The sequence below is a fragment of the Diplotaxodon limnothrissa genome, linkage group LG8, assembly GCF_057381915.1.
Source record: "Diplotaxodon limnothrissa isolate DT_005_m linkage group LG8, D_limnothrissa_male_GT1.1, whole genome shotgun sequence".
Classification (NCBI taxonomy): domain Eukaryota; kingdom Metazoa; phylum Chordata; class Actinopteri; order Cichliformes; family Cichlidae; genus Diplotaxodon; species Diplotaxodon limnothrissa.
In genome coordinates, this window is record NC_140603.1 from 26,609,129 (window position 1) to 26,630,703 (window position 21,575).

General features: G+C 42.3%; 1 protein-coding gene across 2 annotated transcripts in view; it reads left to right on the forward strand.

Annotated features, from left to right (window-relative positions):
- The window catches only part of LOC146627051 (ankyrin-3-like), a 155,035-nt gene that overhangs the window by 130,277 nt on the left and 3,183 nt on the right, over positions 1 to 21,575 (forward strand). Inside the window, exons 42-49 of one of the 2 annotated variants that reach the window (XM_085361574.1) lie at positions 184 to 6,417; positions 10,003 to 10,077; positions 11,755 to 11,886; positions 12,041 to 12,184; positions 18,432 to 19,116; positions 19,200 to 19,392; positions 19,606 to 19,689; positions 21,193 to 21,276. In XM_085361574.1, coding sequence (XP_085217700.1) covers positions 184 to 6,417; positions 10,003 to 10,077; positions 11,755 to 11,886; positions 12,041 to 12,184; positions 18,432 to 19,116; positions 19,200 to 19,392; positions 19,606 to 19,689; positions 21,193 to 21,276 — 7,631 coding nt within the window. Of the gene's footprint in view, positions 1 to 183; positions 7,927 to 10,002; positions 10,078 to 11,754; positions 11,887 to 12,040; positions 12,185 to 18,431; positions 19,117 to 19,199; positions 19,393 to 19,605; positions 19,690 to 21,192; positions 21,277 to 21,575 lie in introns of both variants that reach the window. The other variant, XM_085361572.1, reaches the window with a different exon arrangement.

Genomic DNA, 21,575 nt, shown 5'->3' on the forward strand with positions numbered 1-21,575 from the left:
CTTATTTAATACTAGGACTGTTTTACTGACCAACTCTTCCTCCTCTGATCTCCTCTTCTTTCACATTTTTTTCTCCTTTACCTTCCCCAACATGATTTTCTGTTTATCTTTACTGTTCTGCATTTTTGTTGTTATTTTTTTGCCATTCCTTCTTCATCATTGTTTCTATGAATTCACCTGAAGAAACAGCAGTTGAACGAAGCGCAGCAACAAGAGCATTGCCTGCTGGTTACCCTCACAAACCTATCTTTCCAACCAGACCTTGCCCACCATGGTCGACTGCTCCTATTACCGTCCCTGGCCAAACAAGGCCCGTCGGAATGGGGGGTGCCCTCATCTCTACCGATTCACCGGCAGCCTCACCAGCTGCTTCTCCACTGAAATCTACTTGGCCCCTCTCAGCCCCATCAGCTGCATGTCCCACAACTATAAAAGTTCCACCAGCGCTTACCCTGTCATCCCCAGTCAAATCTGCCAGTGACATAGCGTCCTCATCCCCCATCCGTTCTTACAGGACTATGCCCTCACCCATTAAAACTGTAGTCCAGCAGGGTCAGTACCCTGTCCAGGGATCTACCAGCCTTGTGTCCTCTGGAAGTCCATGCAAACCTGCCACTGATCCAGCTTCTATCAAAAGTCTTGCTTCAGCATATACATCAAGGACTTCTCCACTTCACTCAATGCCCAATGGTTATATACCAGAAAGGTCTCCAGCTCCTGTTCCTTCTACAGCATCACCAAAGACATCGTACAGCATGTACAGTTCTAATCTACCTTTTAAAACTGCCCTTGGGTCCACAGTTGTGACAGATGCAGGGGCGCATACCCTGTCTTCTGTTAAAAGCATCTCCAGTCTGTCCTCTTTGAAAACCTCTGTAGACTCAACACTCTCATCCCGTGGAGGGAGGACATCCATCTCATCTCTCTCTTCCACTGGCCAAACAACCATTGCTTCTTCAGAATTGTCCATGATGAATGGATCTGTCTCACCTGTAAAATATCCATCCTCTTCGTCCACTCCATCCTCCCCTTCTTCACGCCTTATTTCAGAGAGAAGTAGCAGCCTTCAAGAGAGGATCCAGGCCACCACCCAGGCAGCAACCTCTGGTGTCAGCGCAGCCATAAATGAGGCTATAGACTCGTACTCTGTCTCAGGCTACGGTACTCTTAAGTCACTGTCGTCCTCGCGTAGATCTGCAACAGCAAGCTCTGCTTATGGTTCTCTGAGATCTGTAGCTGCCTCCCCAAACACGGCAGTTTCGTCTAATACAATGACTGTGCCTGTCTATTCACTGGTTAATGTCATCCCAGAGACCCCTGCCAAACCAGGACCTGGGTCTCTTAAGATGGCTCTTCCCGACTCCTCTCGCACCTCATCATCTCTATCTTCCTCTTTGTCTTCCTGTGTTACTACAACAAAAATAAATTCCCAGTTAAAATCCCCTCCATTTATCACACCACCCATCATCCACCCGACTGCAGCTTCTAACCAGGAGATATTGAAAGATGTAGCAGACATGAAACAAGATCTGATTAGGATGACAGCTATTCTGCAGACAGACACACAGACTGCAGCTAAAACTGTCCAAACTTCACATACTGGCACTCCCAAAGAGACTAAGTTAGAGGAAGAGGAGCCATATACTCTGGTGGAGAAAGTAAAAGAAGATTTAGTCAAAGTCAGTGAGATATTACAGAAAGATATCATTAGTGAAGCTAAAGAAAGAGCCTCAGAGGACGAATGGGAAGAATTTTCCAAAGATGAGATTGAAGAGGCACAAAGAAGTGCCATCTCAGACTATTACCCTCCTTTTGATGAACACACACTTTTACTTAAGCACCAGTCAAGCAAAGAGTTAGACTTGGCTAAAGTAGTAGACTTTTTAACAAATGATATCGGTGCTAGCTCTCTCTCAAAAATGGCAGAGCTGAAATGTAAGTATGAGGAAGAGGCAAAAAGAGATGGGGAAGAGAAACAGAAACGTGTTCTCAAGCCATCCATGTCAATACAGGAGCACAAACTCAAAATGCCTCCACCAGTTTCAGGCATGCTCAGATCTCCCTCAGAGAAGGACCTAAGCAAACTTGCTGAGTCATATCAAGGGTCGGACACTATATTGGAATCGCCAGAGGATCTGTCTCATGAGCAGGATAAGAGTCCTCTGTCAGACAGTGGGTTTGAGACCAGGAGTGAAAAGACACCCTCTGCTCCCCAAAGTGCAGAGAGCACAGGACCTAAGCCTTTATTCACAGATTCCCCTATCCCCCCCTGCGTAACAGAGACCAGGACTGAAGTAGTCCATATTAGGAGCTATGAGCAGCCTGATGAGCTTTGTGAGCCTGGACTAATGGAAGAGGCTGCAACTGCTCTCCCTGCCATAGAACCACCTGAAGCAATTTCAGCAAGCTCCAGCAAAGCCCTACAGATGAAAATGCCCGAAGATGACTCAATGAAAAGCATGTGTCTTAAAGAGGAAACCCACATTACTACTACTACCAGAATGGTTTATCATAAGCCCCAACTGACTGATGGTGCAGAGATGATAGAGGAGGCAATGTCAGTTAGAGATATCATGAAAGCTTTCCAGTCAGGTAGGGATCCATCTAAAGATTTCGCAGGTCTTTTTGAACACAAAGCTAGCCAGGATTCTGTCAAAGGTGATGAGCTCACTCCTAGATTTCTTGACAGAGATGTTAAATCCAAACCCAAAGTTGAAAGGATAATTGAGGTTCATATTGAGAAGGGCCACAGCACTGCAGAACCGACTGAGGTCATTATCAGGGAAACCAAGAAACACCCCGAGCTTTATGTTTACAAAGGTGATCGGGGGATAAAGGAACTGACTGATTATGATGAAGCCCAACAAGAAGAAGAGGAGCTTGCTGTTGAAGAATCCCTGCCCACCTTTCTGGAAACATCTCGTGTTAATACGCCGGTGTCACAGGAAGAAGACAGTCGTCCGAGTTCTGCTCAACTCATAGCAGATGATTCATATAAAGCACTTAAATTGTTGAGCCAGCAGTCCATAGAATACTGTGATGATGAGCTATCAGAGATCCGAGGCGAGTCGTACAGGTTTGCTGAGAAAATGCTTCTCTCTGAAAAACTTGATGCGGCATCACTGAGCCACTCTGACACAGAGGATTCAGCACTGGTTTGTGACAAAATCCGCCACCTGGGTACTGAAGAAAGTAGTAGCCGTAGCACTGAGGGTGCAAGTCAACAGCAAGGAAGCCCCAAAAGAGAGTTTGTCTCAAAGTCATCAAAAGATGGGTCTCCTAAATCTGCTAAATTCCTGCACAGGGATGATCCATCTCAGTTTGATAAGGTAACAGTGCTCCATTACTCCACAGAACAGGGCAGCCCTAAACATGCAGTTTGGATGCGTTTTACAGAGGATAAACATGACAGGAGCAGGGATAAGTTACTTTATGAGGATAGGGTGGACCAAACTGTAAAGGAAGCTGAAGAAAAACTCAGTGAGGTCTCACAGTTCTTCCGTGATAAAACGGAAAAGCTCAATGATGAGCTTCAGTCTCCTGAGAAAAAGCCTATAAAGCGAGAGCTCAAGGATCCCAGGTCCTGGCCTAGCTCACCCAGCAGCAGTCCAGAGAAAACCCAGCAGAAACCCAAAGCAGAAGAGGTGTTCAGTAAAAGCAAACTCAGGGAGCCTTCAGTTGGTAAAATGTTTGGCAGCACCACAGCAGCTGAAAAGAAAAGCTCTAGTCTACCAAGCAGCCCACAGAAAACTGTTCTCTCTCATACTAGTGAGGATAAAATCAAACAACAGAAAAAGTCCTGTGTGTCTGAACCCTCCTCTCCTGCTCATGTAAAATCAACATCCAAAGTGAGTGAAGTGAGAAAGAAGTTTGAATCGGAGGCTCAAAAAGTTAGTCAAAGTCAGTCTAGTCCAGCCAAAATTCCTCCTCCAGTACAGCCAAAACCGTCAATAAAGAAATTGCAGGAGAGCAAACTTCCCGTTTATCAGTTTTTTGCAGGAGGAAAAGTGTCTAAAGCATCTGAAACTTCAGAAGAAGTAAGCCCAAAAAAGGATGCTGAGAAGGACACAAATGGAAGTAAACCTGGTTTGATATCAGCATGCCCAAAAGTCCCCAAACTAGACAAGCCACCTAACAAAAACATCCCAGATGCCTCTGTACAAATCATTGAAACAAAGACAGACAAAGTAGGCACTAAAGGGAAGGCTAGTCCATCCAGTGCAACTCAGGCAATTAAAGAAAGCAATAAAAGTCAGAAAGCTCAATCACCTATAATTCCTGACAGTGCTAAAATTCCAGAAAAAGCCACTGACAGTAAAAAATACCAACAAGTTACAAAAAGTGAAAGTGCTTCCAAAGAAATTATAACTGAGCTATTCAAAAAGGATGCAGAGGAAACACTAAATAAAAATCTTAGAAAAAAGACAGAATCTCAAATTCCTGTTAGAAATACATCCCTCTCTTTAGATAATGACCTCACTAAGAAACCAACAATAACTAGACCCTCACAGATACCAACACTACCTAAAACCAAAGTACAAAGTCATGAGACAGTCCCAGTCAAAACAGATCTAACCTTTGAAATTCTTGATAATGCACCCAAAGATTCAAATTCCAATAACCTTCCTAGCCCCATAGAAATGTTGGAGAAAGCCATTACACCTCCAGCTGCTACAACAACCAGAGAGAACTTCAAAGGCATAAAAACATTACCTGTTTATGTTGGCGTTCAGGTGGGTAGACAGGCAGAGAGGGAAGCTAAAGGAGCACTGTACAATGTCAAACAAAAATCAAACTTAGCCCTAAGCCCCATAAGCCCAGATGATGACACACTAGAGCAGGTTTCTTTCATTGACAGCTCGGGAAAAAGTCCCATTACACCAGAGACTCCCAGCTCGGAGGAGGTCAGCTATGATCTCACATGCAGGACCCCTGATGGCTTTATGGGATTCTTGCCAGGGAAACCAAGCCCCATCATGGAGGTATCTGAGGAATCAGAGGGAGATGACCAGGGCAAGGTTTTCTCTTTTAAAGAGGCCCTACCAGAAAGTAAAACCAGTATTTACTCTACCCAAGCAGACATAGCTAATGCCAATAAGGAAGAAATAAAAACTGATAATCAACACGAGTTGAGCGTCAGCAATTTAAACCAACATGAAAGAGTCACTGGCATGCATGACGAAATAACAGGACAGGAGAAGCAACAAGCATCAAAAGACAAAGGTATTGCATATATTGAGTTCCCTCCCCCTCCTCCTCTGGACTCAAGTTCAGAAATGTCAGACCCAGAGAGAAAAGGTTCCTGTGCTTCTTCCGAGACCGAGACGGAAATGATGGAGGTGAATTTGCAGGAAGAACATGACAAGCATTTCCTGATCGAGCCAATTATACGAATACAGCCCCCATCCCCAGTGCCCCCTGGGGCAGATGACAGTCAGTCAAATGCTGATGAAGAGGATGATGAATCAATCTTCCAACCCATTCCTTGCAAGAAATTCACTTCTAAAGTTTCTGAGGAGGAGGACAAAAAGAAAGAGAAGGAAAAGGCATCTAAATCCAAAAAACATGACAAAAATGGAAATGGGCCCAATGGTGGCACCAATGGCACTAATGGTTCTAGTAATGGTTCAAAAGTTTCAAATGGCAAAGGAGAGGACTATGAATGTGAACAAAATGGAAACGACCAGTCAATTACAGACTGTTCAATTGCTACCACGGCTGAATTTTCTCATGACACTGATGCGACAGAAATAGACTCCCTCGATGGATATGAACTCCAAGATGAGGATGATGGCCTGTGTGAGCAGGCAGACTTACGGCTGTTTGGTCTTCCAGACAGCCGGAGAGATGTCTGGGCAACAGATACATTTAGGTCCTCTGATCGCTCTTTTCCCCAGACTAAACTGGAGGTTATTGAAGAGGAAAAAACCCCAGAGGAATGTCAAAAGGATATTATTGGCAAAGAGATACCCTCAAATGGTGGAAAGACTGATGGTGTTAGTAAAGATGGAGCTACAAGTCAGGAACAAAAACATTCAGATAAAGAGGGGTTTTCAGACACTTACTTTAGTTATAAGATAGAAGAGGAGTTTAATTCTCCTTTTAAGACTGTTGCCACCAAAGGGCTGGACTTTGACCCTTGGCCCAGTAAAGGTGGAGAAGAAGTCGTTGATATGGGAGGGACACGGGGAAACAATGGTGAGCCTAAGCCTTTTGGACTGGCAGTTGACGACCAGTCCCAGGCCACAACACCAGACACTACCCCAGCCCGAACTCCAACGGATGATAGCACGCCGACGAGCGAGCCAAATCCATTCCCCTTCCATGAAGGGAAGATGTTTGAGATGACACGCAGTGGCGCGATTGACATGAGCAAGAGGGACATGGTGGAGGAGAGGCTCCAGTTTTTTCAGATTGGTGAGCATTATTACGCAGCGGGCAGGTACAGGGTCAGGGACACTGAAGTAGATGGGAGGGAGCAGTTTTATATTCAGGAACCCACAAATACCTTCTCAGTCCCCCATGTACCCATTCAGACTACTACTGTCCAACTAGAAATATCAAATCAGGCTAGCAGTTATAGCACATGCACAAACTCATCCTGTAACACCAAGCCTAAATTCTCCACTTTTAGAACTGAATTCAACCTGTCATCTGATAAAACATCCAGTGCCTCAAATAGCACTGCTAAAAGTGGAACACCAAGCACCTTTGATCATTGTAAAGACACAACCTCAGGGGCAAATGTAGATAGTTTTTACCATGTAACATCAAATTACACAGATTATTTTAATTTTTGTGCATCAAACATTACTCCAGATAAGTCGAAACAGACGGATAATTTGGCATGTACCTCGGAGTTTCAAAACACAGTTTACCAAAGCACAGATTATTCTTCTGCACCTTCGCAACAGATTAGAAGTTTGCAAACATCGAGCGACAATATCAGTAGCAATATCCCCGAGTACCATTCAGATGTCTTTCAGACTGGCAGTGTCATGTACAATGTGTTGTCGTCTTTAAGATCCACTCTGCAAGAGGTCAGCAGGATCGAAGCTTCCTTCAGCCAGTTAGATGAAAGCAGAAGTGAAGGCAGGGGTTTTTCTAATGTAGCAATAATAAACACTGAAGCCAAAAAGGTCAAAAGCCAGATATTCAAGTCCAGGTTACCGCTGAGGGTACCCTGCCAAAAACTATGCAGTCATAGTCAGCCAGTGACGAAAGACAAGTCACAAAAAAATGATAAAGTCCTACTTAGGAAACATGGACTACTTAAAATCAGGGAACGATTAGATCCTTTTAAGACTTTATTACCAAGGTCGGAAATTCCAGTATTAAAAGCCATTAAATACCCTTCTTATTTGCAAGAGCAGAAGCAGGTCAGTACTAAATCTACAGTTAGGGGTAGGAGCAATAACTCTGCCAGGGATGGTAAGCAGCTAACTAAAAGCAAACCCATTTTGATAAAAACCGCCAGTAGAAGTACAACAAAAGAGATGGGGAAAAAGAACAGCTCAGTGTCAAAATGTTTTAAAGCAAAGTCTGTCAGTAGCCAGATAGTCAAGTCTTTGGTCAAAACCATTTCCAAGGAGGCTGAAGCAAAGTTAGAGGGGAAAACACTGCCCACTGAGGACGAAGAGAGCTGCAGCCTCAGCATTACCAGGAACACTTCCTTGTCACAACCATCTAGAGCTTCTAGAAGTTCCTGCCCTTCACGCACCTCTACCTCCACCTCCACCAGCACCACTACATCAACATCATCTCCTATAGATGTGAGAGCTGAGGTTGAGCAGGCCAGCAGTGAGAGGATGAGGAGGAGCATGAGGAAAAGTAGGCGGACACTTGGAGGGAAGGAGCAAGAGCAGAAGGAGGAAGGGAGTCAGGTTGATCAACCAATCCCCGCTCCTGTCACGGAGAACGAGACTAGTTTGTAAACTCTTTCTAAAAACTTGTTATACTTTACCCTTCTCTCTATGAGATGCATGCAGCTGTTGTGGGTGCTTGTGATGTGACTTTGTAATGTAGCCGTCATTTCTTCTTCCTGTCATTCTTTTTATGTGTCCTGTGCTGTCTGATTTGTTCAGATAGAGGCTACAACATGGAGAATCTGTCGGTAGAGCAGAAGACTTTCACATAATTTAAGGTTTTAGTTATTTTAGGAAACAGGATATCACTTAATAACATCATAGAAGTACTGTTCTGGTGGACAGAGCTTTATAAAAGCAAGGTCTTTGGATAGAAACCGGTACAAGCGATTAAATTTCAGTATCAGGAAGCACCTTTTAGTTGTCATAAATGGTTGCAAAAGCACTTCTGGGAGGCTAAGTTTGTGAGTGTACATTTCTTTCACAATAAGACAAAGTTAGCTTTCCACCTACCCACATGACACAACACCACAGCACTCACCTCCACTCTAGATGTGTCTGAGATCGAGAATGTTTTGGGGAAATATGAAGGTGTGTTTGTTTTGATCTGCTTGCCTGGTTTGTAGATATGTTTGGTGGTACTTTTGCTCTGTGAAATCACTGTGAAAACAATACATCGGCTGAACTTGACAATCACTTGAATGACAGCTACACAAGGGCATGTCAGTGTAGTCAGCCACTGGCACTTTGTCGTAGCTAGATTGCTTTTGATTTCAAGTTTAAGCTATGAATTGTTTTTATCAGTGAGTGGGAATGTTGCTTGATGGTAGATTGTTTGTGGTTAGTTATGTGATACTCTGAACTCTAATTACAGAAACTAATACTACTAAATATCAAACTTATTAGTGTAAAAATGTCATTGACGATTTTTCTGGCCTCACAGATTCTCAAATCTTTGATTCCCCTTGATGTTATCAGCCACCCGTAAGCCTAAAAGTAGTTAATATAATGATTCCGTTACATTAAGACCTAATATTTAGCACACTGAACTAAAGAAAATAGATTTAATATAAAAGAACAGGTCTGCAAAGTATTGTCAGTGTGGAAGGGCTTGACACCTGCATTCCTTCTAATGGCCAGCAAGGAGCGTCTTCTGTCCTCGCAAAAAGAAATTTGATTGGTTCAAAGTTGAATTTGCCTCAATGCACTTTGCATAGTAAGGTAAAGACTCTACAGCAATACAGAGAAAATCCCAACAATCAGCCGACCCCCTATGAAAAAGCATTTGGCAACAGTGGGAAGGTAAAACTCCCTTTTGCCAGAAAGAAACCTCAGAGTAGAAGCAGGCTCAGTGAGGAGGAGCCATCTGCCACGACGGGTTGGAATGAAGGGTGCATCTAATTGGTCAGTTGTCATATTTTAAAGAACTGATCAAAATGTAATCAATTAATGCTTCATTATAGTTGTACGTTTTAATACTTCTTTTTAAATGTAGATATCATTAGAGTTACTTCTTTTAATGGTTGTATAATCAAAACTGTGCAAATGTTTCCCATCCCTGGGTACAGATGATGTGGAGGCCCACACAAGGTCTGGAAATGAAATGAAAAAGCTGTAGAATATAGCCCTTAAAACATCTCATTGGAGAGCTTCAGCAATTGTGGTAGGTTTTGTGTTAAGCTAAGTAAACCATGGACTTTGAGTAAATTAATACCAAACAGACAGATAGTATTGGATTCCTTCTCATCCAGTTTTCATCAAAAGAGCAGAAAAAATCCTAAATAAGCATTTAGTTTCTTAACAGAACGTTGAGGTTTGTCAGGCCAGAACATCTCTTTTTTTCTTATAAGTGGGACATGGGACAGTGAGCTAAAGTTGGTCTTTCTTTGTTTGGTTTAATATAAACACTGCATTAAAAACAAATGTTCATTAAGTAGTTATTTAGCAGGTTACATCAAGGTGAAAGGTCCAAAACAGACAAACTTAAAGTTCACAATCCCAATCTGTTTCTTTCATTACATTCTCTGAGTCTCTGTGTGTGTCTCTCACTGAGAACCACATGTGATTCATTTGGAAATTTCTGTCATTACATAACACTAACTGTTTGTACCCTACCCTTCCTTGCTTCCTCGCACAGGCCCTCACAGTCCCTGTGAGAGAACAGACCTCCGCATGGCGATAGTAGCTGACCACCTTGGACTCAGTTGGACTGGTGAGTTTGAACACATCTCCGTTTTTTGTTTGTTTGTTTGTTTGTTTACTTTCACATTGTGTAAAAATTAAGCCAAACAGAACCACAAAGTGATGTAAGAAAAATGATTATCATAAAATGTGAGAATTTTTAAGGCTGAAGGAATGATCTGGACTGAAACGGACTCTTATGTGTCAGTTTTTAAGGGTTTGTTGCCACCTGGTGGACGTATACTGTAAAAATGTCTCAACTGAGCAGTACTGCAGTGATATTTATAGCCACATAATACTACAGCATCATCGGTACATAGCATATAACAAAAAATAACTAAAAAACTTCTCATGTTTGGATGTTTTTCAAATTTTGAAGATACTTAACTGCTGAATACATGTAGGAGATACTAGGATTTGAAACGGTGAAGAAAATATATAAAGCAATAAAAGCTTCATTGATTTTAAGGAGCATAAAGCTTTGATACATCTTTATATTTGAGTGTATCTTTAGAGGAATAGCAGGTGTATATTTTACTTGAGCAGCGATTAGGGCGTGGCCCCTGCGGCCGCCTGCACTGCAGCACTTTCCCCACGCCTACCAGCATTTGTACGACTGGCTGTGAATGCACTGCAAACGTATGTCCGCTGAATGAGTGCCCAGCTGAGAGAAGGAATCTAATCCATATTTAATGTGTGTTCCAATTGCAGAGCTGCAGTGAACCATCAGACCTGCTGAACATTAGTTTCTCGTGGGTTTAGATTTAGAGTCGTGATTCTAGTCCTTCATTAGCTGCAGACTGTGTCTGACACATTGTTTGGCAGTAATTCATTTCGGTGCTGCAGTTTAATCAGTGCATCAGCACATCCCTCACCTCCTGCTTTGTAGGCAATCAAGTGTAACCTGTAACATGGGCCCAGATCAGATGTAAGTGGTGCAAACATGAAAACTAATTCAAAATGCCACTTTCGCCACACGCATTTTCTAGCTAAATACTGTTGCTCCATTTGTTTTTGCATTTCTACACATTTCCCTTTGTTAGGCATGATACTGTCAGATTTATCAACTGGAGAGCAATCTCTATAAACAGATATCTTCATATGAACATGCCAGATCTGGAAGCTAGGGACACGTTTTCTGTCTGCTTTCTGTTTGTAGTATGAGTTCCAGTCACGTTTGAGCAGGCTTTGGCATGCATGCCAGTAAATAGTGATAAAGTGAAATGATCAGCTATTGTCTCACAATGATTTAACTTTACAAAAAAGAAGGAAGCGATGCATGGCACTGATGGCATCAGGTGCAGCAAAACTGCAGAGCAACAGAAGCACACCACCCACATTCATACCACAGGTGTAAATGCTGGGAATGGCAGTGGCATCATGCTTGCAGGCAGTTCTCCAGAAAGCCAACAACACGTTGTGTCAGCTTGACATGGATGATGTTGTGCATAGCTTGAATGCTGACTGGTTAAAAAGAGGGAACAAGAGAGAACAAGAAAGAGAGCAATAGCTCAATTTTAAAAAATATATATATAATTAATGGCACTCAACATCCTCAACATGTTTGAATTTCTCTCATGGGAATGGATGGCTGAAAGATCAGATAAAACAAAACATGTAACTTTGGTGGTCAATAATGGTGCTGCAGAAATGTCCTGTTGTGGAACTCCAGCCCTGCAATTCAGCTATCTATATGCTGCTGTTACAGAGCTGGCCAGGGAGCTGGATTTCTCTGTGGATGAGATCAACTTGATCAGAGTGGAAAACCCCAATTCCCTGACAGCACAGAGCTTCATGCTCCTAAAGAAATGGGTGCACAGGGACGGTAAAAATGCCACAAGTAAGTACAGAAGTAGATATGGCTGCTGTATTTCATACTCATATATATTTCAGTTGCTGGTTTATGATAAAACGAATCAATAAAAGGACATTATCAATGTTTGCGATGCCACAACATCACCTTATGAATCAATTCCTGTCTCTCTCCTCCCCAGCGGATGCTTTAACCGCGGTGCTGACTAAGATCAATCGGTTGGATATTGTGACTTTGCTGGAAGGGCCCATATTTGACTACGGTAACATTTCAGGCACACGCTGCTTTGCCGATGATAACGCAGTATTCCCGGATCAGTCCGATGGTAAAGTGTAGCCCACCCTAGCTGAACTCAGTCTATCTCTCAGTCTATCCCTTCACCCTTCTTCACCACCTCTCTCAGCCAGAGGCAGTCGGACATGACTGCGTAAATAAATATTGAACCAATCAGGCTTGACTAAACTGTGGAAGTTAATGACCAAAGTGAATGAACGCTCCAGCAGGTTCATTGAGTTCATGTCAGATAATGGACCGTCAGGTAGTAAACGCACTGGAGCCGTGTTTATTGAGCAGTCAGCTTGTTCGTTCACCAACACAGGCCAGTGCAATTCGTTCATAGCACTCAGTCTTTGGAACTGTAATGACAAGTGACAGATTGATAGAAATTCGTTCCCATATTATTGATTTTAATTAAGCGCAGGAAACTCTGTACCATTTTTGGGTGCATGAAACTTTTAGTATGTTTCATTGTTTTTGTCAGATGTACAAAAGCATGATGAAGGAAATGAATGCCGCCTCTGTCCCCGCTGATAAATGCATTTTCTTGAAATCTTGAAATGATTTTTTCAGATGGGGCAGGGCACTGCTTTGTAATTTGGTTTAACAATAGTTATGTTTATGTGTGTTTTTATTAATTAAACACAGCCATGACATGAGAAAACATGAAAACATAATCATAACAACCAATTTTTAACAATGGCATGCTTGCTTTAAGCACTATGGCAGACCCTTTTCTCTCCCTCTTCTGTATTTCTCTCTTTCCTCTTGTATGAAAATGAAGTATGGCAGCAGTTTGTGACTCTGACAGACACATTGAAGGCCATTTCAGAACTTTTACCACAATGTGCTGTTTCCCTCCTCACATTGCAGATATGTTCTCAAATACATTTCAAATGAAAATGCTTTATTTTTTATATAAATTTGACTGTTTTCCACAGTTAAAACACACTGTTAATATATCTTTAGATAACTAAATTTCAATAAGGAGAGATTACTTGGAAGAATTTAACATGATTTATTGAGATGGAGAAATTCATGTATTTGGTGATTAGACTCTGATGACCCATCATAGCAGAAGAAAATCCCAGCGGTGATGGATTTAGGACAGGACCCCCTGGAGTCTAGACACTGATGGTAGTGAAGATGAAGACTAAGGCTTAAATAGAGCTCTGACTGCGGTGGAGATGGGGAGGTGGTGGGTTGCATGAAAGAGAGTCTAAAAGGTAGGATGACAAGAAAATGATCGTACTAGAGAAATGATGTCAGTACTGAGATTGACAGTGTGGGAAAGCGTAAACATGTAAACAGAAAAAAAGCTGAACACCCAGGAATGCAGATGAGTGATTACAGATCTTCCTTATTGAACCTAAGCATAAGCTTCATAAAACAGGGGTAGAGTCAAGGGATGGATACGGGGAGCAGCACTGCAGGCTCAAGACACCCAATCCGTTTGACAACTCAACAACCGCCACATAGTATCAAAGGACTGAAAAGAGAAGCATGTAAAAGTCAATAACAATATTAAACAGCACAATTATATTCAGCAGTAATAATGCTTTTTTATTTCTCTAGCCTGTCTTTTGTCCCTGGCTATTACTGCAGCTCTATTAACCGACTGCCAGTTTTTATTTAAGGAACATGAGTAATGATGACTAATTATTAACTTCTGCCGCCAAATCCAATGCCAACTTTTTACCATGGATTTTACAGAACCATTGCTATGAATGGAATAAAATTAATCTTTCCACTACTGTTCTTTACTTCTTCAAGAAAAAAAGCAGATAACACGCACTAAGTAAAGCCAAATAAGCTCTTCTCTGGATTCAGTAGACAAGTTTAGAGTCTGCTTTGGCACTTTAAAACAAAATTCTGAAATGGTCTCATTTCCAGTCTGTCTAATTAGGTTTTCTTGAAGTCATCTTAACACAAGGATCGGCTGTTACCTTGAATAACAACAGAGCTGAGGTGATCTTTTTGCAAAGATGATTTCTTGGGGAACCGACTTAAGTAGATTAACAAAATGCATGGCTATGGCTTTGTGTGAAGGGCTGCCTGCTGTGTTGTTGTTGACTCACATTAATACACTTCTAACACTCTTTAAATGGGCGAAGCCTTTTCAACACATCCAGAAGTGTTTTTTTTTTTTTTTTGATGACTTGCACATTTTGATCTGGATGTGCTCTGTTCCACACGGCACTCACAGATGAGTTGAAAATGAAACGCCTTTTTTCAAAGTGTACAGTGTATACTAATGCTTCTGTGTCACTGCTGTTAGCTATGTGTGATACCTGTCATCTCCTGGTTCCTCCGAGCCTCCAGCCTCTATGCTCCACTGTAGCTTCCTCTGCTTTGAGACCAGCAGACTCCCTGCCTCTTCATCCTCCTCTTCCTCTTGCTTCTGAGTGACTAATTTCCACAGCAAATGCCCTTGTCTACTGAGCAGCACTAATCAGCTACTTCCCACCAATGGCTACCTTTTGCTAACCTCAGCAGCTTCAGGATCCAGTCATAGCTTCTGCTCCCACCCTTGCAGTTGAGTAGAATAAGACTAGAACAGCACAGTCTGTCATTACTAACAGCTTTCTACAGGTTGTGGAGGAACATAGCAATCTTACAGCTCTTTGGTGAGAGTTTAAGATCGCTCTTGTCAGCCTCTGCGCAAGCTGGATGACACTGAGAGCTAATTGCTGTCAAGGCCCATTTCAGACGCTCTTATCCATGGCATAGAAGTGCTCCAGGGGAGTCTCTTAACAGTAAAGCTCATTTAACCCAGTGTACATTTGCCAAACCAAACCTTAAAGACTATCAAGTCTTAAAAAATCACTGTAAGGTGGAGAAGTTATTGTTTGGTTTGGCAAATGTGAATCATGGCCTTTCTTCTGAACTTTTCGATGTGAAACATTCAGGATCTTTTTCCATGAAACAGTCTAAACATTGTGACATACTGTGTAATTTCCTTTTAGTAAGAAATCTGATGTGAGGTGTTATCAGGTTCTGCAACTTTGTCCAGAAACCATACTTGATCTGAATTTAATCAGATTTCGACATCCCGTCCTTGTGCACCACCAGACCGCTTTCAACTGGCTGCCATTTTTAGATCGCTCCATGAAAGTCGTTCTGACCGCTGACTGTGATTTCAGCATGAACCTCAAACTTGCAGATTGAGCCTACATGACCTTTTGAGTTTAACATCATTGGTGATGAGAGTTTTTCACCAACAATCTAGAGACAAAAGAGCAGGTATGAATGTACAAAGAACAGGAAAAACTTGAGTAGCTAATGTATTTGCCTCCCCCCAAAAATATGACACAACCACAAGGTAATTAAGACATACTGCACCACGCACACGCATAAATGCTGGCAATGCGTCGGCCGCTCACATTAAAAGATTCACCACAGATGTGAGATTGATCCTGGGGAACAGGATCAGGCATCCTTTAGATGTCTTAGAAGGATGACGAGTTCTGATGGGGGAACTTCGAGGAAGCCATGTTTCACCAGCAAATAGTGGATTAAAAAGGAAGAAATAACAAAATCACCATCTCTCCTCATCTGATTTGGTGAGGAGAGATGCAACTTTAGTCATTTTGCCTAAATGATTTGAGATAGACTCATTTTTATGATAGACTGGAGGAGATTCAGTGCGCATCACAGAGGCACAAGTGCACATGGTAAGGATGGGACTTTCATGGAGCGATCTACAGAACAGCACATGCAGGTTTTATGGACAGGGTCACAAAACCGCATACTTTAGTATTAGAACTTGGAATTTATAGAGTCTAGACTTTTAGTATTTCCAAGCATTTGCCCTTACTCTTTTCATAAACATCTCCTCCTCTTTAAACCTAGACTGTAAAATCTCAGTTTTCCAGCAAAAAAAAGATAAAATTATTGAAATTATTTGACTACCCTGGGGTGAAGGGTCCAAAGAGATGATACTCCTGCTGACTATGGTGCCTCTTCTTGCTTATCAGCTGAGATGAGCAACCCGATGAGTCCTACGCTCAATCTCTTCGCTTCTGCAGCTTCGTAGATTTTAAGCCTTCATCAGTCACATTTTCACTTCATTGTCAGTGTGTTTGACCTGTTTTATTTTTACATGCCTTGTTCTGTCTTCTAACCAGTTTTTGTCTAACATTTGTTCTGTGCCTTTTGTTCTGTCTTGTGAACCTTGCTAATTGCAACAGCTCCAAAACGTCTTAGAAGTCCTCAAATGCCTCAGCCTTCCCCTCTGCACACCACCTCCCTTTCTTCTTCCGCTCCACCCGTTCAAACCACACATATCAACACTTTCTCTTCCTCCTCTGTCTTTTTCTTCCCATCTCCCCCTTCCACACCTCCTGTTTACCTCCTGCCTGTGGCCCCTGTTCTCCCTCACTTCTTCACTCTGCCTTATTCCCCTCCTCTTCCCTCCTCCCCTCAAAGTCCTTTTAGCTGCCCTTCTTTCTTCTCTCCTCACTTTCCGCCCTCGGCCCTCTCCAAGCCCCTTCCTCCTCTTTCTTCCTCACTCCCAACTCTTCACCTTTTACCGCCTCCTCATTCTGCCTCTCCTACATCTGCTGAGTCTTCTCTCCCTTGTGCCTCTCCTCGCACCTTATCAGCTACTACTGTCCCTTCTTCTCCTTCCCCATCTTTAATATGTGCTTCCTCTCCACCTTTACTTCCTCCCTCTTCTACACCTCCTCTCTGTCCTTGCTCTTCATCCTCTTCTCCACCTCAAAATCGCCATCCTCTATCTCCACCTCCCCCATCTCCCCCATCCTCTCCCCTCCCTCCTGGTGTTCCTCCTTACTTCAGGCAAGATCGTTCAGTTCCTGAGGTTTACATTTAGAGGCCTGTGTGCTTCTCACTGCCTTTTGTTTGAACCAGCACAACTAAGCTACCTGAACTCTTCTCAAGCTTTTGCTCATAAACTGACCTAATTACTGAAAATGAAGTCCAGCTTGTTTTAAAGTCTCCTGCCTCACTAACTTCACTAATGTTGCATTTATTTGAGTGAGGCTGGGTCTAAGGCTACGTAGGTTTAAAAAGAAAACTCAAGTGCCAATTTTAGGCTACATAAACAGTATATGCCAGGTTTTTGGTTTTATTTTTATATTTTGTGTATTTCTGTTTCCACCACTTTTTGATGTGGTCATGTCTACTCGGTAGGGCTGGTTCAGAAGTCATTTAAAAGTACTTGAAATTATTGATTATTTTTCTACTTCTAGAGGCGGCAGAACAAAATTTAAACACAACAATTCTGATGTTCGTATATATTACAGATCGAGTACAACTGGAATAGCGTTATCATTTATCCACAGGAATAAATTCCAGAGTCTGGTTTGAACTCTGGTTTGTTCTGCAAGAAGCAATCCAGTACTGGCACAACACATTCGGAGAGAAATGCAGCCAGAGCCACAAAAGTGTAGAAATATCTGTCTTAGATGGCATGATGTACAAAGCAGGAGAGATGTTTCCTCTAAGTGAAGAAGTAGATTAATGAACTCACTCTGGACACCGATTGTGCAAACTATCCTCAACACATCGTGCATTTAAAGTAGCTGAACACCTGATGAATGGCCTGTTTTTTTTTTCAGAAGAGACATGAAGGGCAGGCCTCTCTTAACAACAATGTGGGTGTTTATCCTTTTTATTTCCAAACTGTATGTCCTAATTTAATTCGTAGTTGTAAAATTATGTCGCAAGAAATCAGCTGAAAGCACACTGTGACCTTTGTAGATGTGTATAGGTGTGTGTAGCATCTAAAGAGCCAGATGTGTTTCTGAGCAGTTCACAAAGATTAAATTATAGCTTAAAGGAGCAGCGGCTCCCATTCAGCCGGCAAATTCCACTGTAAATATTGCTCCATGTCTGCTCTATGTGTATGTGATTTGAGATTAAATACGGATGTAATACTTTGCCTCCATAGTCTTTAAAGGTAATGGCATTACGTATTTTTTTTCTTATTTCAATTTAATATATTTCTGAATACTAAAATTCACCCACCAAATGCACAAATACCACAAGCAGAATCTAGAGGTGCAGTTCCCAGGAAGTTACCACTGGGTGTAAACCGACAAATAACTTTATAATATGTAAAGTTGTGTTTACATCTTATTCTGCTCCTTAATCACTTACACTTGTGACTTTTGAACGGATGCTACCCTTAAATGTTTCAAATGTTTCTCATTTCATCACCTCCATCACTTTACTTCTCCTTCCCTCCCTCTTCCAACCCCTTTTTTTTTTTTATCTTTACCCCCTCTTCAATCCTCGTATCCTCTAATCCTGTACTCCTACAATCCACCCAGGCTACGACAATATAGATCTGGAGCTCCAAACCCCCTCAGACCTCAACTACGTGCCCCCAACCCCACTGCGCTCAGACGACTTCTTTAGCGAGGGCGATCCTTTAGTAGAGTCCCATAACAAGTCCATGCTTACTAGACCTAGCGACCTCTCTCTCACTCAGACCACCAGCACCTCCAGCAGCGACCCCCTCACAGTGGCCCCGGGTCCAGGCTCCACTGCCACAGAGCTACCTATTGCTGGGCCTGAAGATACAGAAACTGAGATGTTTACTGAAGAAAAAACAGGATTGGTGTGTGTAGAGAGGCCAGATAATGACAGACGGTTGGTAGAGCAATCAGGAAAGGAGACAGAAGAAGTAAAAGCAGGAGACCATCTTGTTTTGGAGAGTCAGGGAGGGGCCGTAAAAGAGAAGGCTACCGCAGACACTGGTCTTGGAAATGGAGTGGAGGAAGAAGAGGAGGAGGAAATGACGCAGGAGAGGTTGCAGAGTCTGCTGGAGGATTTAAAGCTGGAAGAGGGCATGGAGGAAGAGGAGGTGTCAGAGGAGCTTGTGAATGCCATCCTTGAACAAGTACGGAAAGCAGAAAAAGACATTTATTCAGTTCCAGGCAGGAGCAGTGAGACGTCTGGCGCAATCGGGGAGTCAGCAGCCCCTGGCCCCAGCCCGGGCTCTGAGAAGGGCAGGTAGGACTTGATTTTATTTGAAATTCATTGTCACGTCTTTCTGCTCCCAGGTGTATTGTCCTAAATCTCTTTAACTCGTCCAGCCCCGACAGTCTAGCTGATTCGCTAGAGGAGCCCCAGGTTCAGACCAACAAACAGAATGGAGGTCAGACTGAAGCAGCCAGGGAAGGGATGGAAAAGGTGCCCAGGAGGAAGGAATCCCAGGAGGACAGCAGCACAGCGGGACCAAGCAGAGGAGACAAGGACGGAGGCAACAGGTCCCAGCACAAAGTCCAGGTGGGAATCGGTCCTTCACAGAGAATCTTGTCTTGAAGCCTTGAAAAAGTCTTTAACTGTATATTATATTATTCTCCTTCTGTTGTTATGTGGGCTTAAAATATTTAACCTCTGAGATTAGCCCAATTCTTCTGTCATATGTTAACTTTCCATATGAATCCCACACACTCTGGCCTCGTTGACATTACTCTGCTGCTGGGCTGCCTTCATCAGGAGAGTGTTAGAGAGAAGGAGTCCGACTCTGATGAGGAGACCACTGTCACTACCAGGGTGATACGCAGACGGGTTGTACTCAAGGTCTGTTAGGCCTGGTGTGCAGAGACATGTTGAAGCAGAGTGCAGTGGACCGATAGCGTGTGAAGAAGAGTGATACCAGAGAGACTGAACAGAAGCTATTTGCTATGTGTGCTGAGCATGACAGTAACAGTGTTTTTGTGCAAGTTTGTTAACATGGAGTGGAATGTGTGTGCAGCTATAGTAACTTTAAAAGATAACTGGAGACGGGATATGTGCGAGGAAACAAAGAGACATTTTTTTAGATTAACATATGACCCAAAGAGGAGTTCTAAATTTTCTCTAAATTGAAATAGAAACTTGACTACAGCTGTTTATACGTTTAGCTTTGCTATAGTATTAAGTTCTAATTGCTTGCTTGCCTTGCTTGTGCTCTTCTACCTGGCTGGTGGATTGTTGGTTGTGCTTTACCATATATATTTAATTTACCGAATAAAAGGAATGTGCCAAACTTCTTCTGAGGGGGGAAGAAAAGGTGGCCTTTGATTTAAGCTTCTTTTCAGCTAGAAGCAACTAATAGATATTTTAATTATTGATGCTAAGTGCTAAGTGTTTCCAGGGAGTCATCAGTTAATTGCTTAGTGTAAAAAAAATAAAATAAAAATCAGAAAATAGATTCATAAAGCCCTAAGTGAAGCTTTGATACAAATTAACAAGATTAAAGCAGCATATATTTACTTAGGATAGCTGAAATTAAATAAACTGTGGCGATTTTTGCCTAATTGAAACGCTGCCCATGTTGGAACACATTTCCAAAGTGGAAAAAGTCTGCTTGAAGATCTTATAAATTTAATAGGAATAAAAAAACTAAACTAAAGCAAGAATATAACATGTACAGTATTCACAGACTTTGCTGTGACAATGAAAATTGAGCTCTGGTGCATCCTGTTTCCACTGAAAGTACTCCAGCCATCATTCAGCATTCAACACAACCTCTTCACACCCTCCACAAAAGGCCGAACTGGCTCGACACCAGTAGATACCAGTTATATTCTATATTCTTTATTGTTTTGTTACAATCTCTGGCTCTATCAAGGTTCATTTTGAGGTGATAATAAGATGCATTTGTATGGTTTTTGAACGGGGTTTCGCCTGAACTTTTATTTTTCCATCTATGGACACATCCTTCTGAAGCTTTGTTTAAAAGAAACACTTTTATTGTATTCTTTCCGTATTTCTATATTATAAATGTCTTTTAAACAGCATTTGGTGTTTCCAGTGCTTTTGCTGCGGTTTTGAAGTTTGGACGTGTTGCGACAGCAGGATGCAGTATTACATTACATTATTTAATAAACCTGCCGATCTAAATACTCACCTTTCCACTTTATATGATAAATATGTTCTAGGGCAAATACCCTGGTTTTGCATCCATTGTGATTTGTGGGCTGTTTGGAAATGCTTCTTTATTTATTTGATGAATAACAGTCTTGGAGCTAACCCTACCTGCACCTTTACCTTCCTCATTTCTTTCTCACTTTTCCATCCAAATAAAAACTTTCACCCCAGGGAGAGGAGGCCAGAAACATTCCTGGAGACTCTGTGACAGAGGAGCAGTTCATAGATGAAGATGGGAATCTGGTCACCAGAAAAGTAACCAGTCTTTCTCCTCCATTGCTTTTCTTGTCTTACACCACATGTATATGCCATGTACAGCCACAGTAAAATTTAATAGGGAAAATGATGAACCATGGAAGGCACAAATCTGTTATGTGAGCTCGATTTGTTTCCCCTTTGGCCATACGCCCTTGGTTTGTGATTGATTGGTTATCTCACCCTCCAGTTTGCTGTCCATGTACAGACTAGAGGGATTAGATGACCAGTACCCTTCAAAACTGAGGGTTTGGGCCAAGGAGGGGAATTCAGATTGGACCTCATTGTCACAATGATGC